This window comes from Eucyclogobius newberryi, unplaced genomic scaffold (genome assembly GCF_026437365.1).
Source record: "Eucyclogobius newberryi isolate DKJ021-1_F unplaced genomic scaffold, fEucNew1.0.hap1 SCAF_2, whole genome shotgun sequence".
Taxonomy (NCBI): Eukaryota; Metazoa; Chordata; class Actinopteri; order Gobiiformes; family Gobiidae; genus Eucyclogobius; species Eucyclogobius newberryi.
This window is the reverse complement of record NW_027315834.1, coordinates 3,677,128-3,705,039: the sequence shown is the minus strand read 5'-3', so window position 1 is coordinate 3,705,039 and position 27,912 is coordinate 3,677,128. Positions and strand designations below refer to the sequence as shown.

At 44.0% G+C, this 27,912-nt stretch overlaps 1 protein-coding gene across 2 annotated transcripts in view; it reads left to right on the top strand.

Annotated features, from left to right (window-relative positions):
* Window positions 1-27,912, top strand: part of LOC140367861 (MAM domain-containing protein 2-like) — a 49,379-nt gene that overhangs the window by 11,178 nt on the left and 10,289 nt on the right. For both annotated transcript variants that reach the window (XM_072454597.1, XM_072454596.1), the window contains exons 3-9: window positions 7,853-8,142; window positions 16,855-16,939; window positions 18,739-18,870; window positions 22,510-22,772; window positions 23,039-23,132; window positions 23,448-23,588; window positions 27,667-27,786. In XM_072454597.1, coding sequence (XP_072310698.1) covers window positions 7,853-8,142; window positions 16,855-16,939; window positions 18,739-18,870; window positions 22,510-22,772; window positions 23,039-23,132; window positions 23,448-23,588; window positions 27,667-27,786 — 1,125 coding nt within the window. The remainder of the gene's footprint in view (window positions 1-7,852; window positions 8,143-16,854; window positions 16,940-18,738; window positions 18,871-22,509; window positions 22,773-23,038; window positions 23,133-23,447; window positions 23,589-27,666; window positions 27,787-27,912) is intronic.

The following is a 27,912-nucleotide window of genomic DNA, read 5'->3' as shown; positions in this document are numbered from 1 at the left end:
TGCGATTGGTTGTGATGTCAGAAGTGTGCGATTGGTTGTGATGTCAGAAGTGTGCGATTGGTTGTGATGTCAGAAGTGTGTGATTGGTTGTGATGTCATTGGTGTGTGATTGGTTGTGATGTCAGAAGTGTGTGATTGGTTGTGATGTCAGAAGTGTGCGATTGGTTGTGATGTCATTGGTGTGTGATTGGTTGTGATGTCAGAAGTGTGTGATTGGTTGTGATGTCATTGGTGTGCGATTGGTTGTGATGTCAGAAGTGTGTGATTGGTTGTGATGTCAGAAGTGTGTGATTGGTTGTGATGTCAGAAGTGTGTGATTGGTTGTGATGTCAGAAGTGTGCGATTGGTTGTGATGTCAGAAGTGTGTGATTGGTTGTGATGTCAGAAGTGTGTGATTGGTTGTGATGTCATTGGTGTGTGATTGGTTGTGATGTCAGAAGTGTGTGATTGGTTGTGATGTCATTGGTGTGTGATTGGTTGTGATGTCATTGGTGTGTGATTGGTTGTGATGTCATTGGTGTGTGATTGGTTGTGATGTCATTGGTGTGTGATTGGTTGTGATGTCAGAAGTGTGTGATTGGTTGTGATGTCAGAAGTGTGTGATTGGCTGTGATGTCAGAAGTGTGTGATTGGTTGTGATGTCAGAAGTGTGTGATTGGCTGTGATGTCAGAAGTGTGTGATTGGCTGTGATGTCAGAAGTGTGTGATTGGTTGTGATGTCAGAAGTGTGTGATTGGCTGTGATGTCAGAAGTGTGTGATTGGCTGTGATGTCAGAAGTGTGCGTTGAGTAGGGTCTTTTAAACCACACAATAATTATGATTTGACAAATAATTACTCTTGACGAGTTAAAAAATGTTTTAACTCTCTTAAAACGTTTTAAGTTGCGTGCACGTTGTTTTGAAGACAGAGGGTGTTGTGTTCTGAACTCATGAACACATCTTCTGCCCGAGCTGCCCGACGTTGTGCACATGAGAGCAGCACGAGCTCGGCGGCCATCATTAAACCCTGGGGCGTGGCTTAAAAACGATAGCTGCGATCGCTCAGGAAATCCGATGGCTGCTATTAGAAACAAATACATGAATAAATGAGGCGCTGCCACGTCAAGGGGAAAGCGTCTGCGGCTGATGGGGCGAGTGCAGCTCCACTTGTGGCTCCAGCGAAACACCTGCCCAGAAACTGCAGCGCTGGTGGGAGGGGCTTCTGTTTCCTCTTTCCCTGTTCCCTGATCATCTGTCAATCATTATGTCTCCCAGATGTGTGCATGCTCTGCCCCCCCCCCTCTCTCCCTCTCTCTCCCTCACTCTTTCTTTCTCTCTCTCTCCCTCACTCTTTCTATCTCTCTCTCTCTCTCTCTCTCTCTCTCTCTCTTCCTCCCTCCATTTCTCTCCCACTCTCTCTCCATCTCCCTCCCTCTTTCTTTCTCTCTCTATCCCTCGCTCTTTTGCTCCCTCCCTCTCCCTCCCTCCCTCCCTCCCTCTGTCTCTCTCCCTCTCTCTCTTTCTTTCTCCCTCCGTCCTTCTCTCCCTCCCTCCCCCCCTCTCTCTCCCCCCTCCCTCCCCCCCTCTCTCTCCCCCCTCGCTCTCCCTCTCTCTCTCTCTCTCTCTCTCTCTCTCACAAACAGGAGGCACATTAAAACACAGACAGAAGAGTGAGGTGTGGGGAAGTGTTGGATGAATAGATAAACTTTACGTGGAGACGAGTGACGTGAAAAAGGGAAAGAATGACACACGTGCAAAGGAAAATGTCTCCCCTGGGGCGGTGATGAAGAGGAGGAGACGGAGAGGCTGAGGAGAGCAGTGGCGGACATAGTGACTGTGTTGGGCAGCGTGTCTAAACCACAGACTGTACAAACTAGGACCTCCTTGATGTGAGGTGTTACCAGGACACTCGTGCTAATTTTGCTTAGCACACACAAAGAACCACAAAGAAGAGTGAGAACAACCAAAAGGACCTTCTAGCTCTGAGCGGTGTTGAAATCTTTAACTACAGTTTGGTTTGGGCCATAACATGACAGATTTCCACTTTATCACACATCTATGTTGTAATACAAAGCTACACAAAGCCAATCCCACTTCATTTGTATAGCACATTTTATAAACAAGCGTGCGCTGCAAAAATGTTTAGCTCTAAAAGTCAGTCCAAGAAATGTCGGAGCAAGATGACAAAGAAATGCAATCAATTAGATAAATGAATAAAAGACACAGAGGACCACACAACTCGCACAGTGTAAAGTATACGTCACATGAATTGTAAAAACAAGTATAGATCTTGAGAAATTGCTCGGTTAAAACTGGCGTGATGTCCATAATAAATGTTATGCTCTGATTTGCAACTCATTCCGAAAAACGTCTGACACAACCTGTGGCGCAGTGGTCAGTGAGGGACCCTGTCCCAGATGCAGCCATAAAAACTATTCATTATTGAGGTTTAGGCTCAATGCACAAGACCCATTTCAATACCACAAAGAATACCACAGAAATGTTCCAGTAGCGATTTATCAAATAATTGTTACTTGTCAACCATAAAAAATTGAAAAATAAAAAGATTATATAGTCACATTTGGATTATCAACTAAAACAATTGCACATGGGTATGACAGTATACACGTGTTCAGGGCTCTACAACAATCACTGTTAGCCCTGAACACGTGTATACTGTCATACCCATGTGCAATACTGTCATACCCATGTGCAATACTGTCATATTCATACGCAATAATGTCATACCCATGTGCAATACTGTCATACCATGTGCAATACTGTCATACCATGTGCAATACTGTCATACCCATGTGCAATACTGTCATACCATGTGCAATACTGTCATACCCATGTGCAATACTGTCATACCCATGTGCAATACTGTCATATTCATACACAATACTGTCATACCATGTGCAATACTGTCATACCATGTGCAATACTGTCATATTCATACACAATACTGTCATACCATGTGCAATACTGTCATACCATGTGCAATACTTGTCATACCCATGTGCAATACTGTCATATTCATATGCAATAATGTCATACCCATGTGCAATACTGTCATACCATGTGCAATACTGTCATACCATGTGCAATACTGTCATACCCATGTGCAATACTGTCATACCCATGTGCAATACTGTCATATTCATACGCAATAATGTCCTATTCATGTGCAATACTGTCATACCAATGTGCAATACTGTCATATTCATACGCAATAATGTCATATTCATGTGCAATACTGTCATACCATGTGCAATACTGTCATACCCATGTGCAATACTGTCATATTCATACGCAATAATGTCATATTCATGTGCAATACTGTCATACCCATGTGCAATACTGACTCAATCATGTGCAATACTGTCATAATCATGTGCAATACTGTCATAATTGTGTACAATACTGACTTAATCATGTGCAATACTGACTTAATCATGTGCAATACTGTCATACCCATGTGCAATACTGTCATATTCATACGCAATAATGTCATATTCATGTGCATATAACTACTGTAAATGCCACTATTATTTTTTGCCTTATTTTATTTATTTATTTTTTATTTCTATTCCTTATTAAGAATATGAGAGTTTTTGTCTATAAGAGTTTTGTTTATAAGAGCTTTTCTATTAAAGCTTTCTATAAGTTATCTGTTCTTTTACTTCTGTATCTACTTGCGTTGCAACACCGAAATTTCCCCATTGTGTGGACAAATAAAGGATTATCTTATTTTATCTTAAAACACATGCAAAAAGAAGTTTTTAAAGGGCAGATGCCTTCAGTTGAGGGATGAGTCATATGCAAGGGCTACATTTTCCTTTACAAAGCCCTAACATATAAGGAAGATAAGGATGTCACAATATCACATTTTAGTGTTATTGTGGTATCACGATTTTACAATTCTTCACAATTATTGGCGCTATGACCAAACAACAGAGAAATCCTTCATTTGTTTTCTTTTACGTGGTTTAACAGATCAAGGAATGAAATATGACTCACTGTTTCTGTCTGCAATTATTATTTTACCGTTTGTACAATGTCGTAGTTTTGTGGCTTGTATAGTCACAATTCTCGATGAACCAAATAATCTTGATGTTCCTAAAAGAGGATATCAAAGCACATTTTTACAACTCTTTTGATAGCTCCGATGAACCCTCAAACAAATCTATTCACCCCATGAGTGTTGCACATGTTCACAGTTCAGACGAGCTCAGGCCACGGTCGTGGTTTGATCTTCCCAGAATGACTTCAGCTCTGCACGGCAAAGTCAGCCAGGCGGGAAGAAGTCGAAGGAATAAGTGAGGAGAGGAAAGATGGAGGGATGATGGGGGAAAGAGAACGGGGCAACGAAGCAGAGCAGAGAAGTGGAAAAACAGAGGCACAGAACTGGCTCCGGGCAGAAGCAGAACCAACGGAAAGAACAGCGTCATGAGCACTCGCCACCACAGAGCGTTCAAACTGTGTGTGCGACCTGGAGCTGGGAAAGTCTTCTCTGCTCCATATATTTACCTCCGCCACGATGGAAAACGTCCTACATCGTACAAGGCCACACAACATGAAGTGAAGCAATGCAAATGGGTGCTGCATGGTGCGGCACTCATTTGCATTGCTTCACTTCCGCTTGTGTATATTTGAATGTGATTCTATGTATTTTGTTTGCTTTTATTTACTGTTATATCATGTTAAAGAGCGACCAAGTTAAAAGACTAAAATAATACAGCAGTGCTTGTAGACTTCATTATCTTTAGTAAATCCATGGTCGACTCAGTCGAGCTTGGTCTGACACGTTCTCTGGAGAAATTGCTTGACTTTCTAGTTTTATTTTATATCCTCATTACCAGACAGTAGTTCGACTTACTTTTCCTTAGGGCCAGATTTTTCGGCTGGCCAAGGCCAAGGCCCTTCTGCACAACACGCCACCACAAGATATCCCCAACACAGTTTTGATCAAGTAATGCAAATAACTGATGATCGATTTGATTTTTGCGAGAAATAACATTTGCTAATTTGATAGTTGTTTTTTTCAGTAGTATTGAAACCAGGTTTGAACCAGGATGAAGCCAGGATCAAAACGGGTCAAAACAGTAAACAAGATTATCATTATTTTTTATTATTTTATATTTGGGAGATGGGCTGTGAGCCGGATTAAATCACTTAGAGGGCCTGATTTGGCCCCCAGGCCTTCAGTTAAATAATCCTGAACTATGGAATATCTTGGCTACAATTTGGCTGTTCCGAAATAAAATTCTCTTTGTAAATTGGAAAATCGGTACGGACGTTTCCGTGAACGGCAGGAAAACTGTATAACTGGCCTGCTCTGACTTTAAACAGATTTTTCAAAATGCATGTATGCAACCCAGGATCTACGACCGCGGCATCGTAGTTTGAATCTCAGAGATCCAGATTCCTGCGGCCTGTAAGAGTGAAGCACCATCACACCAGGAGCAGACAAGGAGAGGCTTCAACTGCACCAGGAGCAGGCGAGGAGAAGCTTCAACTGCACCAGGAGCAGGCGAGGAGAGGCTTCAACTGCACCAGGAGCAGACGAGGAGAAGCTTCATCTGCACCAGGAGCAGACGAGGAGAGACTTCAACTGCACCAGGAGCAGACGAGGAGAGGCTTCAACTGCACCAGGAGCAGGCGAGGAGAGGCTTCATCTGCACCAGGAGCAGACGAGGAGAGGCTTCAACTGCATCAGGAGCAGACGAGGAGAGGCTTCAACTACACCAGGAGCAGACGAGGAGAAGCTTCAACTGCACCAGGAGTAGGCGAGGAGAGGCTTCATCTGCACCAGGAGCAGACGAGGAGAGGCTTCAACTGCACCAGGAGCAGGCGAGGAGAGGCTTCAACTGCACCAGGAGCAGGCGAGGAGAGGCTTCAACTGCACCAGGAGCAGACGAGGAGAAGCTTCATCTGCACCAGGAGCAGACGAGGAGAGACTTCAACTGCACCAGGAGCAGACGAGGAGAGGCTTCAACTGCACCAGGAGCAGGCGAGGAGAGGCTTCATCTGCACCAGGAGCAGACGAGGAGAGGCTTCAACTGCATCAGGAGCAGACGAGGAGAGGCTTCAACTGCACCAGGAGCAGGCGAGGAGAGGCTTCATCTGCACCAGGAGCAGACGAGGAGAGGCTTCAACTGCACCAGGAGCAGACGAGGAGAGACTTCAACTGCACCAGGAGCAGACGAGGAGAGACTTCAACTGCACCAGGAGCAGACGAGGAGAGACTTCAACTGCACCAGGAGCAGACGAGGAGAGGCTTCATCTGCACCAGGAGCAGACGAGGAGAGACTTCAACTGCACCAGGAGCAGACGAGGAGAGACTTCAACTGCACCAGGAGCAGACGAGGAGAGGCTTCATCTGCACCAGGAGCTGACGAGGAGAGACTTCAACTGCACCAGGAGCAGACGAGGAGAGACTTCAACTGCACCAGGAGCAGACGAGGAGAGGCTTCAACTGCACCAGGAGCAGACGAGGAGAGGCTTCAACTGCACCAGGAGCAGACGAGGAGAGGCTTCATCTGCACCAGGAGCAGACGAGGAGAGACTTCAACTGCACCAGGAGCAGACGAGGAGAGGCTTCAACTGCACCAGGAGCAGACGAGGAGAGACTTCAACTGCACCAGGAGCAGACGAGGAGAGGCTTCATTTGCACCAGGAGCAGACGAGGAGAGACTTCAACTGCACCAGGAGCAGACGAGGAGAGGCTTCAACTGCACCAGGAGCAGACGAGGAGAGACTTCAACTGCACCAGGAGCAGACGAGGAGAGACTTCAACTGCACCAGGAGCAGACGAGGAGAGACTTCAACTGCACCAGGAGCTGACGAGGAGAGACTTCAACTGCACCAGGAGCAGGCGAGGAGAGGCTTCAACTGCACCAGGAGCAGACGAGGAGAGGCTTCAACTGCACCAGGAGCAGACGAGGAGGGACTTCATCTGCACCAGGAGCAGACGAGGAGAAGCTTCATCTGCACCAGGAAAGAGGCCGACAGGGAAATACACTGGACTCAGTCATTGTAGAGCAACAGAGATGACAAACTGCGATCCCTCCACAGACGAAGCATGTGCAGTTTTGGGCCGCTGCGTTAAAGTAAAAGTAAAAACGACCTTCAATGTGTTTATTTGTGCTGTGGAGAGAATAACTTGAGAGAAACATTGTTTCTTGTGTCTGAAACTCCTTTGCACAATGTAAATTACATGTTGCTTAAAGTTTGCCAAAAGTGTGCTTATATGTATGATAACTGTTTTTATTTGCAATTATAGCTGCAAAATGCTAAATTACTAAATGCACCTGAACGCCTCTCAGGCCTTGTTCACACCGTATAGGGCAGGGGTGGGAAAACTACGGCCCGCGGGCCACATACAGCCCATTTGTCTTTATAATCCGGCCCGCCAAACATGCCAAGTAACATATATATTTATTTATTTTTGCCCTTAGGCCAAACCTTTAACTCTCTGTAACATCTGTCTGCACTTTTATCCTTAATAAAGATGACATGAAATTAATTTAAATAATATATTCAATGGCCTATATTTGACCGCGGGTCGGCCCTCCGCTACTTGCCTGGATTGAAATATGGCCCTCGGAGGAAAACAATTGCCGACCCCTGGTATAGGGTCTTTGACCTGCTGTAGACTTTGTTTGGTGGATTAACACTTAGAGTTCTCTCTGCATGTAAATCTACTAAAACATTAGGATGAAATTCAGCAAAACAACACAGTGCTTATATTTCATTAAGCGATTACTAGAAAACAAAGAAAGAAAAAAAAAAATAAACAAAATGTAGCAGATGGTAAGACTACATGGAGCGGTTTCAACTTGCGGATGTTGACCAGCTCTCTACTCTGCAGGTCATTTCGTGGCGGTGGAGGAGGACGGTGGACCGGGCAGTGGAGAGGACAGTCCACAGACCCGGGCACAGTCCAGCGCGGCGCGGGGGGTACTGCTCAGCCCCCTTTTGGAGCTGGACGAGTGGAGCTGTCTGCGGCTGGTGTACCAGGTGAGCGTGGAGGGCAGCCTGGACGTCCTGCTGCGCTCCGAGGGCCAGAGCTTCGACCGGCCGCTGTGGAGCACCAAAGCCCCGTCCGAGAGCTGGCTCATCTCCAGTGTGGACCTGAGCAACACCACGCAGCCGTTCAGGGTAACGCACCGCACGCAGCACGAGCATCCACACGTAGTCTGTACAGGTCATGATACTGTTCAGATAAGATTCAAAGATGGGAAGAGAAGCCAAAATTAAGTAAGAGTAATGTTACTTTAAATAATATTACTTTATTGCTAAATCTGTCACCCAAAAGTGTTGAGTAAAAATGGATTTGGAAAAACTAGAGCTTCGTATTGAGTTTTGGATATTATTGAGTTTCTGGTATTTGCAAAGAATAGATGCAAAAAAAAAAATCATAGCCGAATGTAAAGAGTTTGAAGCATTTAATGTAGTTCATGAACAACTTTTGTCACTTGGAGGAACCAAATATTTTACTCAATTCAACTAAATATTTCTCAATCAGGAGTAAAATCATGATTCATTTGTGATGTATTCAAGTAAATGTGACTGAGTAATTCTTTAGAATTGTAAAGAATTTCTCAAAATAAAGACCTTTTAATTGAAAGAAATCTGAAAGTGCTATTTTCAGGCTATCCATCAAATAGTTTAAATAAAATCACAAAGATATGACGGAAATCACAAATCAGTTTAAGAAATAAAAGAGAGGAGTGCAAAGAAAAATCCTTTCAGTCATAAACACAGTTCAACAAAACTGTTTTTTTTTTCTATCTTAGATTTGAACATCAGAGTAGAACCTGTCTCACATCTTCAGGAAGAATGTTGCAGATTTTAACTGCATAAAACTGAAATACAGATTCTCCATGTTTAGTCCTGACTCTGGCACCAGCAGGAGGCCGGTCCATGTTTAATCCTGACTCTGGCACCAGCAGGAGGCCGGTCCATGTTTAGTCCTGACTCTGGCACCAGCAGGAGGCCGGTCCATGTTTAGTCCTGACTCTGGCACCAGCAGGAGGCCGGTCCATGTTTAGTCCTGACTCTGGCACCAGCAGGAGGCCGGTCCATGTTTAGTCCTGACTCTGGCACCAGCAGGAGGCCGGTCCATGTTTAGTCCTGACTCTGGCACCAGCAGGAGGCCGGTCCATGTTTAGTCCTGACTCTGGCACCAGCAGGAGGCCGGTCCATGTTTAGTCCTGACTCTGGCACCAGCAGGAGGCCGGTCCATGTTTAATCCTGACTCTGGCACCAGCAGGAGGCCGGTCCATGTTTAGTCCTGACTCTGGCACCAGCAGGAGGCCGGTCCATGTTTAGTCCCGACTCTGGCACCAGCAGGAGGCCGGTCCATGTTTAGTCCTGACTCTGGCACCAGCAGGAGGCCGGCCCATGTTTAGTCCTGACTCTGGCACCAGCAGGAGGCCGGCCCATGTTTAGTCCTGACTCTGGCACCAGCAGGAGGCCGGTCCATGTTTAGTCCTGACTCTGGCACCAGCAGGAGGCCGGTCCATGTTTAGTCCTGACTCTGGCACCAGCAGGAGGCCGGTCCATGTTTAGTCCTGACTCTGGCACCAGCAGGAGGCCGGTCCATGTTTAGTCCTGACTCTGGCACCAGCAGGAGGCCAGTCCATGTTTAGTCCTGACTCTGGCACCAGCAGGAGGCCGGTCCATGTTTAGTCCTGACTCTGGCACCAGCAGGAGGCCGGCCCATGTTTAGTCCTGACTCTGGCACCAGCAGGAGGCCGGTCCATGTTTAGTCCTGACTCTGGCACCAGCAGGAGGCCGGTCCATGTTTAGTCCTGACTCTGGCACCAGCAGGAGGCCGGTCCATGTTTAGTCCTGACTCTGGCACCAGCAGGAGGCCGGTCCATGTTTAGTCCCGACTCTGGCACCAGCAGGAGGCCCTCTGGCACCAGCAGAAGGCCGGTCCATGTTTAGTCCTGACTCTGGCACCAGCAGGAGGCCGGTCCATGTTTAGTCCTGACTCTGGCACCAGCAGGAGGCCGGTCCATGTTTAGTCCTGACTCTGGCACCAGCAGGAGGCCCTCTGGCACCAGCAGAAGGCCGATCCATGTTTAGTCCTGACTCTGGCACCAGCAGGAGGCCGGTCCATGTTTAGTCCTGACTCTGGCACCAGCAGGAGGCCGCTCCATGTTTAGTCCTGACTCTGGCACCAGCAGGAGGCCGGTCCATGTTTAGTCCTGATTCTGGCACCAGCAGGAGGCCGGTCCATGTTTAGTCCTGACTCTGGCAGCAGCAGGAGGCCGGTCCACACACTGATCTGTTGGATGCAGTGACAGAGTGAATCCACTGGTCCATATTCACCTGCGACAGTGATACATAGATCTGACTCGTCTGCATCATTGTGATAGGACACATTTATACTGTGTATCAACTGACCTAATGGCAGCATGTAGAGGTTGAACAGAAGGGGCCCCAGGGTTGATCATTGGGGCACCCCACAGGTCAGGGGCATGTTTGGAGGGTTTGTTAATCTGTTTACTGTGGCAAACAGGACACACGAGTTATTACTGCAACTTCCAATTAGTTCAGAAAAATATCTTTCCCTAGTTCTACATAAAATGAAGTTGTGCATGTGCAACTTCTCTCTGTAAATCTCTTTTTGAACCTGGAGCTTTGACTTGCGGCACTCCCTTTTCTGTGCCATGACCAAATTTGAGTTCAATATTGTGCTTTACATTGAACAAAATGTAAAATGATGATCTACTTATATTAGTAGTAATAGTTCAATACTTTCAAAACTTATACTATACACTATACAAGTGTATAGATGATATGTACAAGTGTATAGATGATAATATAGATGATGATGCTATAGAAGGTGAACTAAAGAGTGAAACACTTTGTAACACAGCCTGTTCTCCGTTTGGCTGGTCCCAAGGTCAGACAAGTTCCATGTGTGGTCAGGTTACAGAGCCTTAATAACACACGACCTGTACGTTTCCAGGCCAACATGCCCTGACCTCTGCGTGAACTCTGACTGTCAAACTCCATCACCAGCAACTTTAAAGGCCCTCACTCTGCAAAACGGCCCTTCAGCTTCTGGCCATGTTCAATGTGTCAGCGTTATAAACACCTCTGCACTTGAGTCGCCTGCATTTATCTTCACAGAACATTGTATTCACCAAATCTAAGATAACGCATTTGCCTTTCTATTACAAAGGATGTGAAAATAATTCTATTTAAATACTTGTAATTGTGTTTGAGCTTCCAAAGAAGTAGAATTTGTGGTAAAGTATGAAATATATTTGTAGACAAATGACCTCCAGTCAAACAACCTCTATGAACCCCTCCAATCTGGCTTCCGCCCACTTCACAGCACTGAAACAGCCCTAGTCAAAGTACTCAACGATCTCCTCACCTCTGCAGACTCCGGGGCCCTCAACATCCTGTTACTACTAGACCTCAGCGCAGCCTTTGACACTATAAACCATTCCATCCTCCTACAAAGGCTGCGCCAACTGGGTGTTGAGGGCTCTGCACTTGACTGGCTCACATCCTACCTCACCAACAGGCAAGAGTTCATTTCCCTCTCCGGTCACTCATCCACCCTCTCCCCAGTAACGCAGGGGGTCCCCCAGGGCTCAGTCCTCGGCCCCCTCCTCTTCATCTGCTACATCTTCCCCCTTGGTCACATCCTCCGCCAACTCAACCTGGACTTTCACTGCTACGCTGACGACGCCCAGATCTACCTCACCACCAAATCCACCCAAAACCCTCCCCTCGGCCACATCCAAACCTGCATCTCTACAATAAAATCATGGCTCACTCTCAACTTCCTCAAACTGAACAGTGACAAAACAGAGCTCCTCCTCATTGGCACCAAATCCACTCTCAATAAAACTGGTCCCTTTTCACTCAGCATCGACACCTCGACCATCACCCCCTCTACCCTGGTACGCAATCTCGGTGTCATCATGGACCCCACCCTCTCCTTCACTCCCCATGTCAGCCACATTGTCAAGACCTCATACTTCCACCTCCGCTGCATCGCCAAAATCCGACACTGCCTCACCCTCCCCGCTGCTGAATCCCTCATCCATGCCTTCATCTCCTCCCGCCTTGACTACTGCAACTCCCTCCTCACTGGCATCTCCTCCCATTCCCTCCATAGACTCCAAATGGTCCAAAACTCCGCTGCCCGCCTCCTCACCCACACCCTCCTCCTCACCCACACCCTCCTCCTCACCCACACCCGCCTCCTCACCCACACCCGCCTCCTCACCCACACCCGGTCCCGTGATCACATCACTCCCGTTCTCCGCTCTCTCCACTGGCTCCCCATCAAGCAGCGCATAAACTTTAAAATACTCCTCCTCACCTTCAAAGCTCTTCACCACCTTGCCCCCCCCTACCTGTCTGACCTCCTCATCCCCCACCGCCCCTCCCGAGCTCTCCGATCCTCCTCCTCTCTCACCCTGACTGCACCAACATCCCGACTCAAAACTTTTGGCGACAGAGCATTCTCCCGAACAGCACCCCGACTCTGGAACTCCCTCCCCCAACCTGTCCGCCACTCTCCCTCACTCACAACATTCAAATCCCGCCTAAAAACATACCTCTTCACCCAAGCCTATGACCTCCCCTACCCCTAGCCTCCTCTACCCCATTGCCTACTCTTCTACCCCCTGTTACATCCCCATCTTTTTCTCTCTACTTCTTCTGTCTTGTTCATTTTATCTGTATATTAATGTGTTCTGTACGTGTTGTCCCCCCTGTCTGTAAATACCCCCCCCTTTTTTATTATGTTCAGCGTCTTTGGGTCACTGAAAAGCGCTATATAAAAAAATAAAAAAATAAAAGTTATTATTATTATTATTATTAGACAGTGTCAGGCGTAACAAAGTTACTAATACTTTTTGATACTATTTGGAGTAATTTAGAAATGTAACGCATTGCTGTGCAAATATGTGTGATTATACCATGGTCAGTGAGAATTCAAATGCGTTATTTTTGTATAACGCACAAATAATTCTGCAACAGTTAAATCACATTCTACATCACTGCTCGGTGGACATCATCGACTGGTGACTAAAACACAGAAATAACTCATATATCAGACATTTACAAACAGTTAACATGCTTTTATGATTCACTGGTGAACAATTTCAGTTTGTGGCCGTAGAATTTAGCTAAAGTAGTAGAGCTAAAGTAGTATTTAGCTAAAGTAGTAGAGCTAAAGTAGTATTTAGCTAAAGTAGTAGAGCTAAAGTAGTATTTAGCTAAAGTAGTAGAGCTAAAGTAGTAGAGCTAAAGTAATATTTAGCTAAAGTAGTTTTTAGTGCATTTAACAACTCAGACTGTGCGTTACACAGTTTTGACACACTTGTGGTTTAATGATTACTTAGATTACAGTTACTGACAAAATACTCAGTTACACTGAACATCAGACACAGTGCTTGAAGGAGAATGCAACATTCCTCTGCAGGACACAGTAAACAAGGAGCAGAGTGAATGTTAAAACACATAGAACATAAAGTACTGTGAGAGATCAGCAGCTTATAGCAGCATTGTTTAATGTCATTCATAAAACGTGCTTGTAATATTATCATTTATACAATATTGCAAATAAAGTAATCCCAAAGTAATGTAACCTAGTTATTTTCTTGAGTGGTTAATTAAGTAATTTAACTCATTTAACTACTGGTAGTAACAGAGTAACTTCCCCAACACCGTTAATAGATGTATTGAAAAAGTCAACATTTCTGTAAATAATTGTCCTCTAAAACAGAGCTTCTCAAGCTGTTTCTGGTGCGCCTCCCTCAAGAGAGAAAACGTGCATCTGTTTAAAACAAAGACTTGAAAAGTGGAAGAAGGAGACGAGCACGAAGAGAACAGGACAGAAGAGAGACAGAGGAGGGAGTGCATACATGTGTGGTGTGTGGGGGGCACAGAGGTGGGCACAGAGGTGGGCACAGAGGTGGGCACAGAGGTGGGCACAGAGGTGGGCACAGAGGTGGGCACAGAGGTGGGCACAGAGGTGGGCACAGAGGTGGGCTGACCCGCTCCTCCGCTGCGTAGAGGTTAACCCTCCGTTGGCACAGGGTGTTTATCTGTTGCTCAAAACCAGTATGACAGAAATCAGATTTCTGAAACAAACAGTTGGAAGTCACACATTGATTACATAAAATAAGTAAATGTATTTGTATCATGCACAAGGTAAAATAATCCCATATGTTGTATATTATACTTAATCTCAATAGTAACTTACTTACTACTGAGATATGGAGCAGTTTCAGTGACAAAATAAACAAGATTAATAAGTTGGTGCAAGAGCAGATTTCTAACAAATTCTCACTGATCACCGATGATGAAAGCAGGAGGACGGTTTTGTTGTTAGGGGAATCAATTAGTGGAATTCCTTAGACAATGAATTTAAAACATGACACAATTGTACTTTTGAAGCATTTGTATAGAACAACGACAACTGAAAATGATAAAAATGTAAATATTTAACTTAATGTACACCAGCAATGAAATATCACGTTTTATGTAATATATCTTGACGTGGCAGATCAAACTGGACGGTCAATTGTTTCGTTTCCTCTTGGTGAAGGGGCGTGTCCTATAAGACTCATCATCTCGCTCCTTTTTCAGTCTTGTGCCTCATGTAGAGTTCACATCGTGGTCTAATATTGTGAAAGTACTTACACATGGAAGAATAAAAGTAGATTGAATAATGGATGATGTAGAAGCTGAAGTCTTGCTCTTAATGCAGCTCTTAGTGCTCAGATGGAGGTTGATCTTTAGCAGGACTCTGATGTAAACACATGTGCAAGTGTCAGCAGTGTTTAGACAGACACGGAGCAGCTATGCGCACCTACATGAAACCTGAGGGCCCCGGGCGCTCAGATTCATTACTGTGGGGCCCTCGAGTGCCTGCATGGAGCTGCTTCAGGACCTGTCAGAGAACTATGTGACCAGGTGTCGACGTCAGGATGGAAGGAGCGTGGTGAAAGAGGCTGAAGCGAGGAGGGAAAAGTCTGGTAATGTACAAAGATTTCTCATGGGAACTTTAAAGTGGACCAGGCTGTGGTTAATGGGGCTGTGTTAGGTTCACCATCTGAACACCAGGTTTCCACTGTGTTTTGTGAGCCTGCTGAAGCTGTTGTGAGCCTGCTGAAGCTGTTATGAGCTGTTGTGAGCTGTTGAAGCTGTTGAAGCTGTTGTGAGCTGTTGTGAGCTTTTGTGAGCCTGTTGAGAGCCTGTTGTGAGCTGTTGAGAGCCTGTTGCGAGCTGTAGCAAGCTGTTGCGAGCTTGTTGCGAGCTGTAGCGAGCTGTTGAGTTTGTTGAGAGCTGTAGCGAGCTGTTGAGAGCTGTTGAGAGCCTGTTGCGAGCTGTAGGGAGCTGTTGAGAGCCTATTGCGAGCTGTTGAGAGCTGTTGAGAGCCTGTTGTGAGCTGTTGAGAGCTGTAGCGAGCTGTTGAGAGCTGTTGAGAGCCTGTTGCGAGCTGTTGAGAGCCTGTTGCGAGCTGTAGCGAGCTGTAGCAAGCTGTTGAGAGCTGTTGAGAGCCTGTTGCAAGCTGTTGAGAGCCTGTTGCAAGCTGTTGAGAGCCTGTTGCGAGCTGTTGAGAGCTGTTGAGAGCCTGTTGTGAGCTGTTGAGAGCTGTTGAGAGCTGTAGCGAGCTGTTGCGAGCTGTAGCGAGCTGTTGTGAGCTGTTGAGAGCCTGTTGCGAGCTGTAGCGAGCTGTTGCGAGCTGTAGCGAGCTGTTGAGAGCTGTAGCGAGCTGTTGTGAGCTGTTGAAAGCTGTAGCGAGCTGTTGAGAGCTGTAGAGAGCTGTTGTGAGCTGTTGAAAGCTGTAGCGAGCTGTTGCGAGCTGTAGCGAGCTGTTGTGAGCTGTAGTGGTGACATAAGAGCAGGTGGGTTTGGAAGATAGTTCAGACTGTAGGTGTATGAGTCGACCTACCTTTTAATTAATAATACGTTTATTTGTAGAGCACATTTCATACACAAGGCAATTCAAAGTGCTTCACACAGCAGGAAAAATGCATTCAAATCACAAAGAAATTACAGAAACAGAAATACAATAAAATGAACTAAATTAAAAATGATGTGTCCTTATCTGTGTCTTTATCTGCCCTCTCTGAAACAAAGCATTAGCCTTTTCTCAATCCATGTCTAAACCCTCTCCCCTTCCACACATTTGTGCCAAATTAAGTTACACCTGAAACCAACAGCGGTAAGGCCCTCCAGATAGTGCAAAGGGCGAGGGAGAAGACATGGATTAGGAAAGGGCCAACCTTGTTTGATGGTGGCAGGCAGTGTTCCCCCTCAAACTATTTAGTTTAAAACACTTTACGCTCCAGGGATGTGTTTTGATCGAAGGGTGAAAAAGAAACTGATAACAATTATAATGCTGATTTATTCCAAATTACAAAAACATTGGAGATGATGGACAAGTTCATGTTATTCTGCGTTTTGATTATCAAGACAACCCTCCAATCAGAAAGCTGAATGAGCCTCACATGAGTGTTTCATTTGTGCCAGTGTTTAAACTTATGCTTTGTCCTCTCTCTCAAACTCAAATCATCACTCAAAGTTGATATTGATTAAAGAGGGGGAATTCCCGATCCAGACCCATCTCTGTCAGCTGACGGACACAATAGCACGTGTCTGATTGGTTGAATATTGGCGCCAAACCAACCCCTCCAGGGTTTATTCAGTCAGACGTGAAGACCAAATCTATCCCATCGAGGTAGGACCTGGGAGAAGGTTTCTGCCCTGTTAGGGCAGAAACCTTTAAACTAATCCAGCTAAAACATTCCAGAGAGACACACCCGATAACTTTACTCTCTCCCATAAGTAAAATAAGTATTTGTGTTTCTGTGTTTTCAGGTGGTGATTGATGGTGCATCGGGCGCTGCAGCGGGCAGCAGTGTGTCGCTGTTTGAGATCCACATCAGCCCTGGATACTGCCTCGGTCTGTCCCTCCTCACATTCATAAGGCTTTAACACTACATCTTAGGTCTGTTTATATCCCCTATAACTATATAATACATTTACAACCAATGTTCCCTCTTATTCTTCATGTGTCAAACAGACAAACTCCCTGAGCCGTGTGAGCAACATTAGACGTGCGCACTGTGGCCACGCCCATATCACATTTGTCCAAGTGACATTCGTTAAAAGCTGTTGGTTAGATTACTTTTAATAAAGTGCTTTAATCCACTTACAATGAAAAAGACAACAATCTCTTAATGAATGATGTGTGTAGCAGGGGCGGACAGGGTGAAACAAAGTCATATTTACTCTTGGGAGTCCTATTTACTGCAGGGGGGTCTGTAGGACCTTCCCCAGGAAAAAAAATAGATACTTTTTAAAAAATCTATTTATTTTATGGACTCAGTTGGCCATAGTTGTATGATATCCTACTATATAATGTCAGTTTGGCATAGGTTTGTTACACTGTAAACAGGCTGAATATTGGTTTATGTATTTTTGTATTAATTTCATGCTCTGCACACTGTTTAGTACAGCATGTGACCAAGTACTTTTGAGACAATAAAAACTCCTTTAACTGGATAAAAGAAAGTAGAGTTTATATCACACTGTAGAACCTTCCAGGAACCTTCAGGTGACTGACCCTCAACGAGAAAACGTCCATCGTGCCCCTTTAAACATCAAACTGCCTCATTTCACCTGAGGAGCCTAATGTTCTGTGGCCTATAGCCTACTCTCAGTTTCAGAACCACTGCTTTAAACCAACTTTAACATACACAATGCAGAGTCCGGGCCGTTGCAGATCATATTACTGCCCACATTTAGACTGAGCAAGTGACCCGCACTTGACAGTCTTTAAATAAATAAACTGAACTGAATTGATCCCTCTGAAACTGTTCAATTCAGTTCAGTTTTCAGTGGTACTATCTGGCTTTATTTACACATATACCTTCCCAGCATTAGTCCTGGCAATTTACCAGGGAAACAGCCTAATCAAAAATGCAAGGAATTTAGTTCTGGCAGACGTCGCTGCTCTGGTCAGGCTTCATGTGTGAATGTGGCGGGAGATTTACTGATTTAGCAAGACAAATCCAAATTACTGTTCCAAAAAATGTTGGGAAAAATGTTGGGATTGTCAGCGCTTTTAAGGCTGAACATCGTGCCATTTTTGTTTCATGTGGATAGACCATAACCTTTTCACATTTTCCACAAACTCCTGAGAATCCATCTTGTTGCTGATTCGTTTGCAGTCCGCACCAGTGGCAAACGGGCCAATCACATGGCAGCATCGTGGTTTGGGCGGAAGTCAATACAACATGAACCTAAACAAACGTACTGTTTTTGAAGAAATACAGACTATTTTAATGGCGTTTTGTACATTTGTGGATGAGAAAGACGACTGTGCTTTTCTGAGCACTGGATTTAACACAATTTAAATGGTTTCGCTTCTTCTGCTGTTGTGACTCTTTGACCAATCGGGGTAACGTTTTTTTTAATGTCCCCGACGGCTTTCGGTGAGAATCTTCCCAGATGGATTCATGTGAAGAAATCCATTCAGAATGAGACACAGATCAATCTGCCGTGACTCAGGTTAGATAGACCCAGAAATGACAAGTATATGAACCATAAACCAGGTCAACCATTCTGCAAAGTGAATTCTACCATCGAATTGTCACCAACTCATTTTTAAACTATAGAGGTTCTACTCTAGGGTTGTGATGTCATGTGTGTTTTAGATCAAGTAGATCATGTCCTGCTGTGTGTTTTGTGTTGTTGCAGAATGTAACTTCGAGGAGTCTCATCTGTGTGGCTACAGTAACCAGTGGAACGCCAACGTCAACTGGTACGTCGGGGGAGTGCAGCTGCGGGACAATGACCTCAGCCCTGACCATGCCCCCAGAAATCACACAGGTCAGTCTTTTATACAGACAAATCCTAGACTTAACCTAAAGTAACCCGTATCTTACTTAAACCAAGATGTTGATCTAGTCATGGTTGCAGGGCCGGCCCAGCCTATAAGCGAACTAAGCAGCCGCGTAGGGCCCCGAGGCTTTAATAGGGCCCCCAATCTGGCAACCCGTCTTATGCGAAGTGCAAGCGCAGCGTGCGCCACTAGTGTAGTAGCGCTGCTGGCGCGGCAGCGCACACAACTGTAACATATAACGCACAAACCGCATTTATTTGTAATGACAATCTGGCAACTAAGGCACCAAACCTGCGCTGATTGGGCAACGTCATTGTGCGCGAGCAGAACGAGAGCAAAACATAAACACAACACAACGTGGTCCCTGCGTGGTCCTCATGTCCAGAGGAATATATCCCCCCAATGCCGAAAAACGAAAGGACGATTCTTGACGATGTAAAGAAACTGCAAACTCAACAACACTCTCCAGGTATTGAACTTCTCTTACTAAGAGACGGTTAATGCTGTCGCCGTCTCGTCCAGAACCTCTGACGTGAGACTTTGGAGTGAACAGTGTGCGGCCCCTGTCCCGGGCCCCTGTCCCGGGCCCCTGAGCAGCCTCACTTAGAGATGAGCGGGTTTGAGTTTGCGTCCCTCTCTCTCACATCACCATGTTTGAGATCAATCGTGACTCGTGATGTCTGTTTGACTTTGACTTCTTAACGTGGAATGAGAGGAACGTAAAGGTTTATGCACGCAAGGTCCATCAGCCAATCACATCGCAGCATTGTTTCACACAGAGTCCAGTGTGTGATGAACAAACATTTATATTGTAATTCACTTTTAATAGAGCAATAAAACATTTCAATTTATTTAAAAAGCATCATTAGACTAGTTGTTATAAATTATAATAAATTGATAGTGAAAAATAACCAGACATATTAAAATTACATCTGTTATAGAATAATACTATATATTTTTATACAAAAGTGGCAAAGCTGCAGAAACGCAGTCGCTTCACAATAGCTAGGTTTGGACCTTCACTTCTAGTTCTGTTCATTCTCTGGGAATAATATGTTTGCACTGTTTTATCAGTGTTAATTGTTAATCAAGCAATGCTTATGCCATTTGTTTAATTTAATATAACTTGTTTTGTCACTTTGGCAAGAAGGAACAGTTGGGAGCAGTAAAAGATAAATTAGTAAGGATAACTAATACTTTTACATTTTCAGTTAAAATGAATCAATTTGACCATAATTATTTTTCATAGCCAATATTGTATTGAGTAATTAAGTACACTAATGTATTAATAACTGGCTTTAATCATTTTCTCCTGGCACAGTTTCATCACATCATCATTTTATAGCATTACAACCTCAACATTTTACTCTTACTTTAGCCGGCTGGACCACATTAATTAAAATGCAGCAGAAGACCCAAAAAAGGTCTGAAAATCTCTGGGGGAGGACCCCCAGACCCCCCATGTTCATTAATTTAAACTAATGTGCTAATGTGGCTGTCGACCCTTAACGCCCACAAATACGCCCAAAAACATATCTGGGACGTGTGTTATTTGTACAGGGAGTAGAGGTGATGTCAGCGGAATACCAAGTTGCATTGTGGGATTAAAGTTATCAATATTTGAGCTTGTGAGGTGTTGAGAATAAACTAACTGGCAAACGGATGCCCTGGAGTTTGGGTGCGCTTTGTTTGCGTTGAAGAAAGTTCCCATATGTGAATTGTTCACTGACAATGGCAATAAAACTGATTCTGATGACGTGGTGAGGGGCCCCCAAAAATGTTTTCGCTTAGGGCCCCCTGAAGGCTTGGGCCGGCCCTGCATGGTTGTACAAGAGATCAAGGTGGCAGTGGCTCAAGCGTTCGATGTCTCGTCCTCTGACCCAAACTCCCTCGATTGAGCAATCAGCAACCTTGTTTTGAGCATTGAGTTGTTGCACATTTTACACAAATATTTGTATTCTATATCATATTTTGACTGCAAACTTTTCCCTTGTTCTCAAGTAAACAACATAGCTGCTCTACCGGAAGTGCCATTTACAAGGGTTACATTACAGTTATGGCTTTGTAAATATTGATTTATGTCTACAACTCTGTTGTCTCTACTGTTTAGCAGAGTTGTAAACTTTTGTATTTGAGCTATATATATTATAATATATATATATATAATATATAATATATATATATAATATATATAATATATATATATATATATATATATATATATATATATATATATATTATATTATATATTATAAACTGTAGCAGCTTTTTCACATCTTAGATGTGATTTCTTACAGGAGACAATTTCATTATTCACCATTGACATTCATACAACTTCATACAACTACCCTGCACTGCTAATATGACAAATGTTGTGATATCATGCGTATCTGACATCTCTGAGTCTGACCAATGCTAACTCAGGCCTGAGGTTTGAGCTGTGATTTGTGCACGCTCTCACTGAATCTAGGAAAGCCACATCAATGGTCAAAACAACACCACTTACAAGGAGCTCAAAATCTGATCTGACTAAACGAGAGCAGAGCGTACGGAGAATAGTTGGATTTGTCACAATGAGGTTTTCAGTTCTGATCAGAGGATGGACACGGCTCCCCCTCCTCTTCCGTTCGCTTCCCATTCCTTTCCTGTTTGCACCACGGACAGAGGGAAAAGTTGTCCAGATTGTGAAGTCTCACACTTTTCTCGATGTGCAGAAGCCTCAAGGTCTTGTCTTTTTCTGTGTGTGGAGCTGAGCCTGCTGCACGTAAAAGTAAAGCTGTAACACACTCTTTGCATGTAATGAGAACTGTCCGATCACAGGTGGATGTAAGGCATTTCGACTCTACACGGAGTGAGAGACATATAAGAAGAAGAGGACAGACGTGATGAAGGAGGCAACTGCCAGAACTTGGCTGGTCATCAAAATTGTCAAGCGCACTTGACTCAAAAGTCATTTTCTAACTGTAGTCGGACAAAAATAGAGAACTAAAATAAATTTGACAATTTGTACCTGAGTGTTTCATGCTATGGCAACTCAGAGCAACTGGTTCGCCATGTTGATGGAACAGAACTGAGGATTTAATGAGCCCGGGTTGCGTGCAGTGATTCTTATGGATGGGTAAGCAGACATTAGCAGACATTAGTTATAAAATTACTGCCTTTATTTCTAACTAATAGGTACACACAAAGTTTTTTCTCTAAAAGATTGACGTTGCTGTTGCTTCGTACCTCCTCGGATATCCGCAGGTTGTGCCACATGTGCAAAGATCCCCTCACAGGTTTATTCAGCGTGGTTTGAGGCTGTGTGTCCTCTGAGCATGTGCAGATCTCTAAGACAAGCTGCTGCTCGCTCAGGTTCTAAAAGCTCATGTTGGAGAGCAGAAAATGTTCAAGATGAGAGACTGAGCAGCTGCGGACAAAGAACATCCAAGCTTCCTGCAGTACTGCTCTGTGGCCTGTAGAGGCCAATAGTCAACACAGTGACTTCCAGCCAAGCTTCAGCAGCAGAAGTGAGAGGAAAACGGGCTCGCTTGTACTTAGTTTTTATTGTTCAATCACGGCGTGCCTTGATACAAAATATCAGAACCACTGAAAGTACAGGTGAGCGTGTCCTCTGTGTGCTGCAGGACACTTCATGCACGTGGACTCTGTCCATGCCGTCACCTTCCAGGAAGTGGCTAAGTTGGTTTCCCCCATGACCACAGCGCCCATGTCGGGCTGCTTGAGCTTCCAGTATCAGCGCAGTGAGGCCCGGGGAAACCTATTCTCAGTGTACACACGGGACCGCCTGGGACAGTACCAAGAGCTGTGGAGGGCCGCACCAGAGAGCCAGGAGCCCGGCGAGTGGGAGCCCGTACAGGTGGACCTCAAGGCCCCCTATTCTGTACAGGTGAGGTGAAAAATTTGTTCAGATATTAGACTCATCCATCCATCTTCTTCCACTTATCCGGGGCCGGGTGGCAGGGGCAGCAGTCTAAGCAGGGACTCCCAGGCTTCCTTCTCCCTGGACACTTCCTCCAACTCTTCTGGGGGGACTCATACATACATTAAAACATCTAAAAGTTTAGAATACCTGAGTAACTGAGATGGATGGTTAATCTTACTGTTAAAACTAAATATTGCATATGTTAGTGTGTGTTGTGTGCATGTGTGTAGGTGGTGTTTGAAGTGGCCTTCAGTAGTCCCAGAGGAGGCCATGTGGCTGTGGACGACATTTCCTTTTCTCCACAGTTCTGCAGCGCAGACACAGGTGAGACACTACGCCCACTGTAGGCACAGCCTGCCACCTTTACCTCTCAATCAATCCGCTCTCAAGCCATTAAACTGTACTTACTCCCCAAATCCTCCTCCACGTCTCCACCGCAGCAGAACCATCAACCTACTCAGCCTCCTCTTTTCCTCCAGCCCCAGTGTCTAGAGCCACGTTTAGACTGGCACTGACCCATCAGACCAGTTTGTCTTGGAGCGCTTTTGTTCATGTTTATTCTTATCATAAACTTCTCCTCACAACTCGTGTATTTGTTTGAGAGTGAGCATAAACCGCCTTGTGTCCCCTTCTCTCCAGAGCCGACCTTTGACCCGTCTCTGGGCAGCTGCGACTTTGAGAAGGGACTGTGTGGATACGGCCAGGGCCACAGCGCCCCCTGGAGGAGACTAACTGTCAAACCAAACATCTTCAGGAACGGAGACCACACCACCGGGGCAGGTACTACAGGCCACTGCTTCTATCCACCCTGTGTTTGCTCTGCCTCTTTTCTAGTTGATACGCCTCATCAAAACATACCTGGAGCTGTGTTGTTTTTTCATTCAGACATGTTTGAGTACCTGACGTGAGCGGGCGGTCATTCCAAAAGTTGACCTCAGGGTTTTTGAAGTTCATACACTTTAACCTGACTTCCTCGAATGAACTTAAATGCTTGCAAAGGAAGCACAACACGTCCAGAATGCCCTCTCAGTCCATTAACAAAAATAAAAGGGCCCAAAAACACAACATCAAGTTTCTATCACTTATGTGTCTGGAATGTGTACAAAACTGGTCAACACGCTAAAACGGATTCAAGACAAGACGCTCACTGTAGTTTATTATATTAATTGTAGTGAAAAAGGAGGCAATGAGAACTCCATTGGTGAGACTAAAACTGCCTCTGCACAAAAAATGTATGAACACAGAAGACTCTCGGGTTCTGGTTTGTGTCTTCACCTAAAAGACACAAAGCACATGTTTTGGGAGGTTTGAAAGAGGAGAGAAGGAGGTCATTTTTGTTAGGAAACTAAACCCTTTTTATGCAGAAATTAACCAGTCAAATGCTTATGAGGCACTTGATGAGCTCTGAGTTGGAGGTGGCCAGACCTCAATAGGTCTTAACAGGCAGATTGTTCAGGACAGTGTTGCCATAGCCATACAAGACCTTTTAATGGATTTTTTTAACTACTATAGATAAAATCAATCTTTCTCAATCTGGGCGGATTAGGTTGGGATGGACCGTCACACTTGGAGAAGCTTTAGGACAACTATGTTCAGTTTGGCTGCTGAAGTGCAGATTCCCGGTTTTGAACAATATAACCTTTGTGAAATTCTCCTCTCGCTCTTAATGATCCACAAGGGACGTCCTGCACATGTCTTTGTTTGAAGTGGAACAGGAGAGCGGCCAGAGAATCTACACTCCAGAGATGAAAAAGTTGTGAAAGTGTGTTCAGATGTTTAGAAACTGCAGCATTCATTCATAAATTGGCCTATAACTCGCATATGTATGTGATTGACACATACATATTAATGATACATATTAGTGAGGCAGTGAGGGGACGCTCACTGTAGAGGAGCTGCTTTTACTCCTCTCCACCGGGAAACACGTAATGATAAATATAAAGGTGACAGCACTCAGTTCCATTGTCTGCAATACATTTACTTTTTAATAAGATTATACTTCTCAAATGACACTTTTACTACTTGAGTAATTTATTTGACAGTGAGTTTAACTGTCTCTTACTTGAGTGAAAGGGTTGGTTCCTCTTCTCACTGTGTAAATCTACAGAAGCTTTATGTTGATAAGATAAGATTGTCCACACATGGGGAAATTTCATTGTTGCAACGCAAGTAGATACAGAGGAAAAGGACAGATAACTTATAGGAGGTTTAAAACACACTGTGGGTGCTGAGGTCCTGATTGCCAATGGTGTTACTCGTGCACTTGTAGATGAGCAATAACCCCACGTACTCCGGTGTAAAAATCGTTCTGAGCATTTATTCCACAATGAGAACAAAAATTACAGGGGAAATCCAAAGATGGCTATTCTCAAAAACAAAACGCTACGGTAAGAAAACCATATGTCTCCTCCGTCTCTGTGTCCTCCGTCTCTGTGTCCTCCGTCTCTGTGTCCTCCGTCTCTGTGTCCTCCGTCTCTGTGTCCTCCGTCTCTGTGTCCTCCGTCTCTGTGTCCTTAGTTTGCGTGTGTACCTGGCCACGCCCCCTGAGCGCTGTCCCTCTTAAAGCGACAGGAACCCAACCACACCAGGGCAGGCTAATTACCACTAATAAATGTTACAAATATAACAAATGTAATCGAATAATCTAGCCTTTCCAAACAACCAAAAATATTCATTAGCAAAACATAAATTTACACATCTATAACAAAATATCAAGTTTTCCAAATTAACATAAATATATAACTAAACTTGGCTCACACACACACTCTTAATAGAGGAACTCTTATAAACAAAACTCTTATAAACAAAAACTCCTATAGACAAAACCCCTCATTTCCTAATAAGAAACAGGAAAAATAAAGATAAAGATAAAATAAAATAAAAACTGCGTAGCGTAAGACAAAATAATATATAATAATAATATGGTAAAATAAACACTCTATTCTCATCAGTTATATGCACATGAATATGACGATATTGCACATGGTTAAATCAGTTTATGTTGTGTTTCTTGCACTGCTCCGTCATTTTTGTGTCTCTCCTTTTGAAAAGACCAGATTTTATGCTTTATAATTTTCTGTTTTCCATTCTAATTACTCTAATTCCAATTTTACCCGAGTAGTATTTTCCCCAAATTAGTTCTGTCTGTTTAAATGTGTGTTCATTTATTTTTTTATCCGAGTGCAAATTGACCAACAGAAACTGCACATGCTAGACGTAGCATAGCGTTTTCCTCTCCCGTCCGTTGCCTGGTGCACAGAGGGAAAAGTGCAACTAGTTAAACATATAACAATAAAATAATATACACGATCATGTTAAGATCATAAAGTATTCAAGGCAGTTGCAAGCAAGTATTAAAAGTGTAAAAATGTCATATATGGCAGGATAATTCCAACATGCCGGTTATTAGCATCAGATCGCACAGTTTGCAGCTGTAGAATGTGTTAAAAGGAAGCATGAGTTTCATTATAGTGACAAACAAACAGAACCATTAAAGAGCAGCAGTGCAGAGAGGCACGTGCAGAACAGAACCAGCAGGAACTCGGTGCTGACAGAACATTATTATTACTGAGACTCTTTATGGACCTCTACTTTGTACGACTTATATTGTTTTGAAGTTTTGCAGAGGTGGTTGCAACAGCCAGAAATGTATTCAAGTAAAAGTAACCTAAATGAATACTGAATACTTCAAATGTATCAAGGCCAGATTATTTGTAGAGCATAATTCGTACACAATTCAAAGTGCTTCACACGACAGGAAAAAAAGATGCATTAAAATCACAAAGACATGACAGAAATCACAAAACCTTCATTTCTAATCATTCTATTTAACAATTTGAATCATACATTTAGAACTACAACTTACTGCTCAAGTAAAAGTAACTGTATCTGAGTTGTTAAAGTAATTACAAAACATGAAATAATCTGATTCTTTTCAAAGGAGAGACACAAAAATGGGAAAAACTAAATCATTATCTGAACGAGAGGTGCAAGAAACACAAATGTTCAAATCATTTCATCTTGTCAACATGCAGCTTTGAACGTGGGACGAGGAAGCAACAGTTTCACTCGAGTAAGAGACTTGAACTCTACAATATAAAGAACAAATGTATTTACCTCGTCACTAGTATTGACATGCATCCATTTTTTGGCCTGAAGTAGTGTGATATTCATAAAGAGCCAATCAGTTCTCATTCCAAAGTGTCCGAAACTCGAAAGACTCACATGGCTCGTTCTTAAGTTTGAAGAGATAAATAGTTTATTATTTAGATGAAGACGGCAAGTCAAAGTCTGATTTTTCCCCCAAAGTTCTGCTTTTTACAGCGGCTATTTTTACTTTTATTACATTTGAGAGCTGGTATCTGCACTTTCAAGGTCACAATATTTTGGACCTGAAAAGTAGAAGTACTTTTCATGTGGTTTGAGGGGTTATTGAGCCTGTTCAGCCAGTTCAAGCCTCAACTTTGACCAAATAAAAACACATACATACAATTATCCAGAAATATTAAGAATTAAACTTCCTCCTACTCCTTTTGAACATTGTGAACTCCGCAGCGTATGATAAATAATGTATGTGTATATATGAACGCTTTCATGTATGTTTTTCACTTTGACTAATGCAAAAATATATAAATAATGTCTCTCATTGACAGCACAAAATCAAAATCACTACATTTAACAGCTCCTAAAGTCTGTGAGCATTTTACTCAAAACATTTTACTATTAAAGTACATTTTTTAAAACTAATACTTTTACTTCAGTAGATCTGTGCTACTTTTACTTCGGTATTTTTGGCCCAGTTCTCCAAACCTTTTCTTGGTACCAAAGTGGCTGTCATGCTGGTGGTTGTTGTGCGCAGGCTCGTTCCTCTTGGCTCACTCTCAGCTGGGTCCTCGCTCTGGGTACGTGAGTCGCCTGGTGGGTCCCAGTCTGCCCACCAACACCGAGTTCTGCCTGAGGTTCTACTTCTCCCTCCGAGGTACGAGACTCTGTACTTATACCGGGTTCTCCAGCATGTGCTGGGAACTATTATTCATTCATGGTTGTCTCTTTAGGGATGTCATTTATTAATGATGATAATAATATATTAAAAAGAAATATTAAT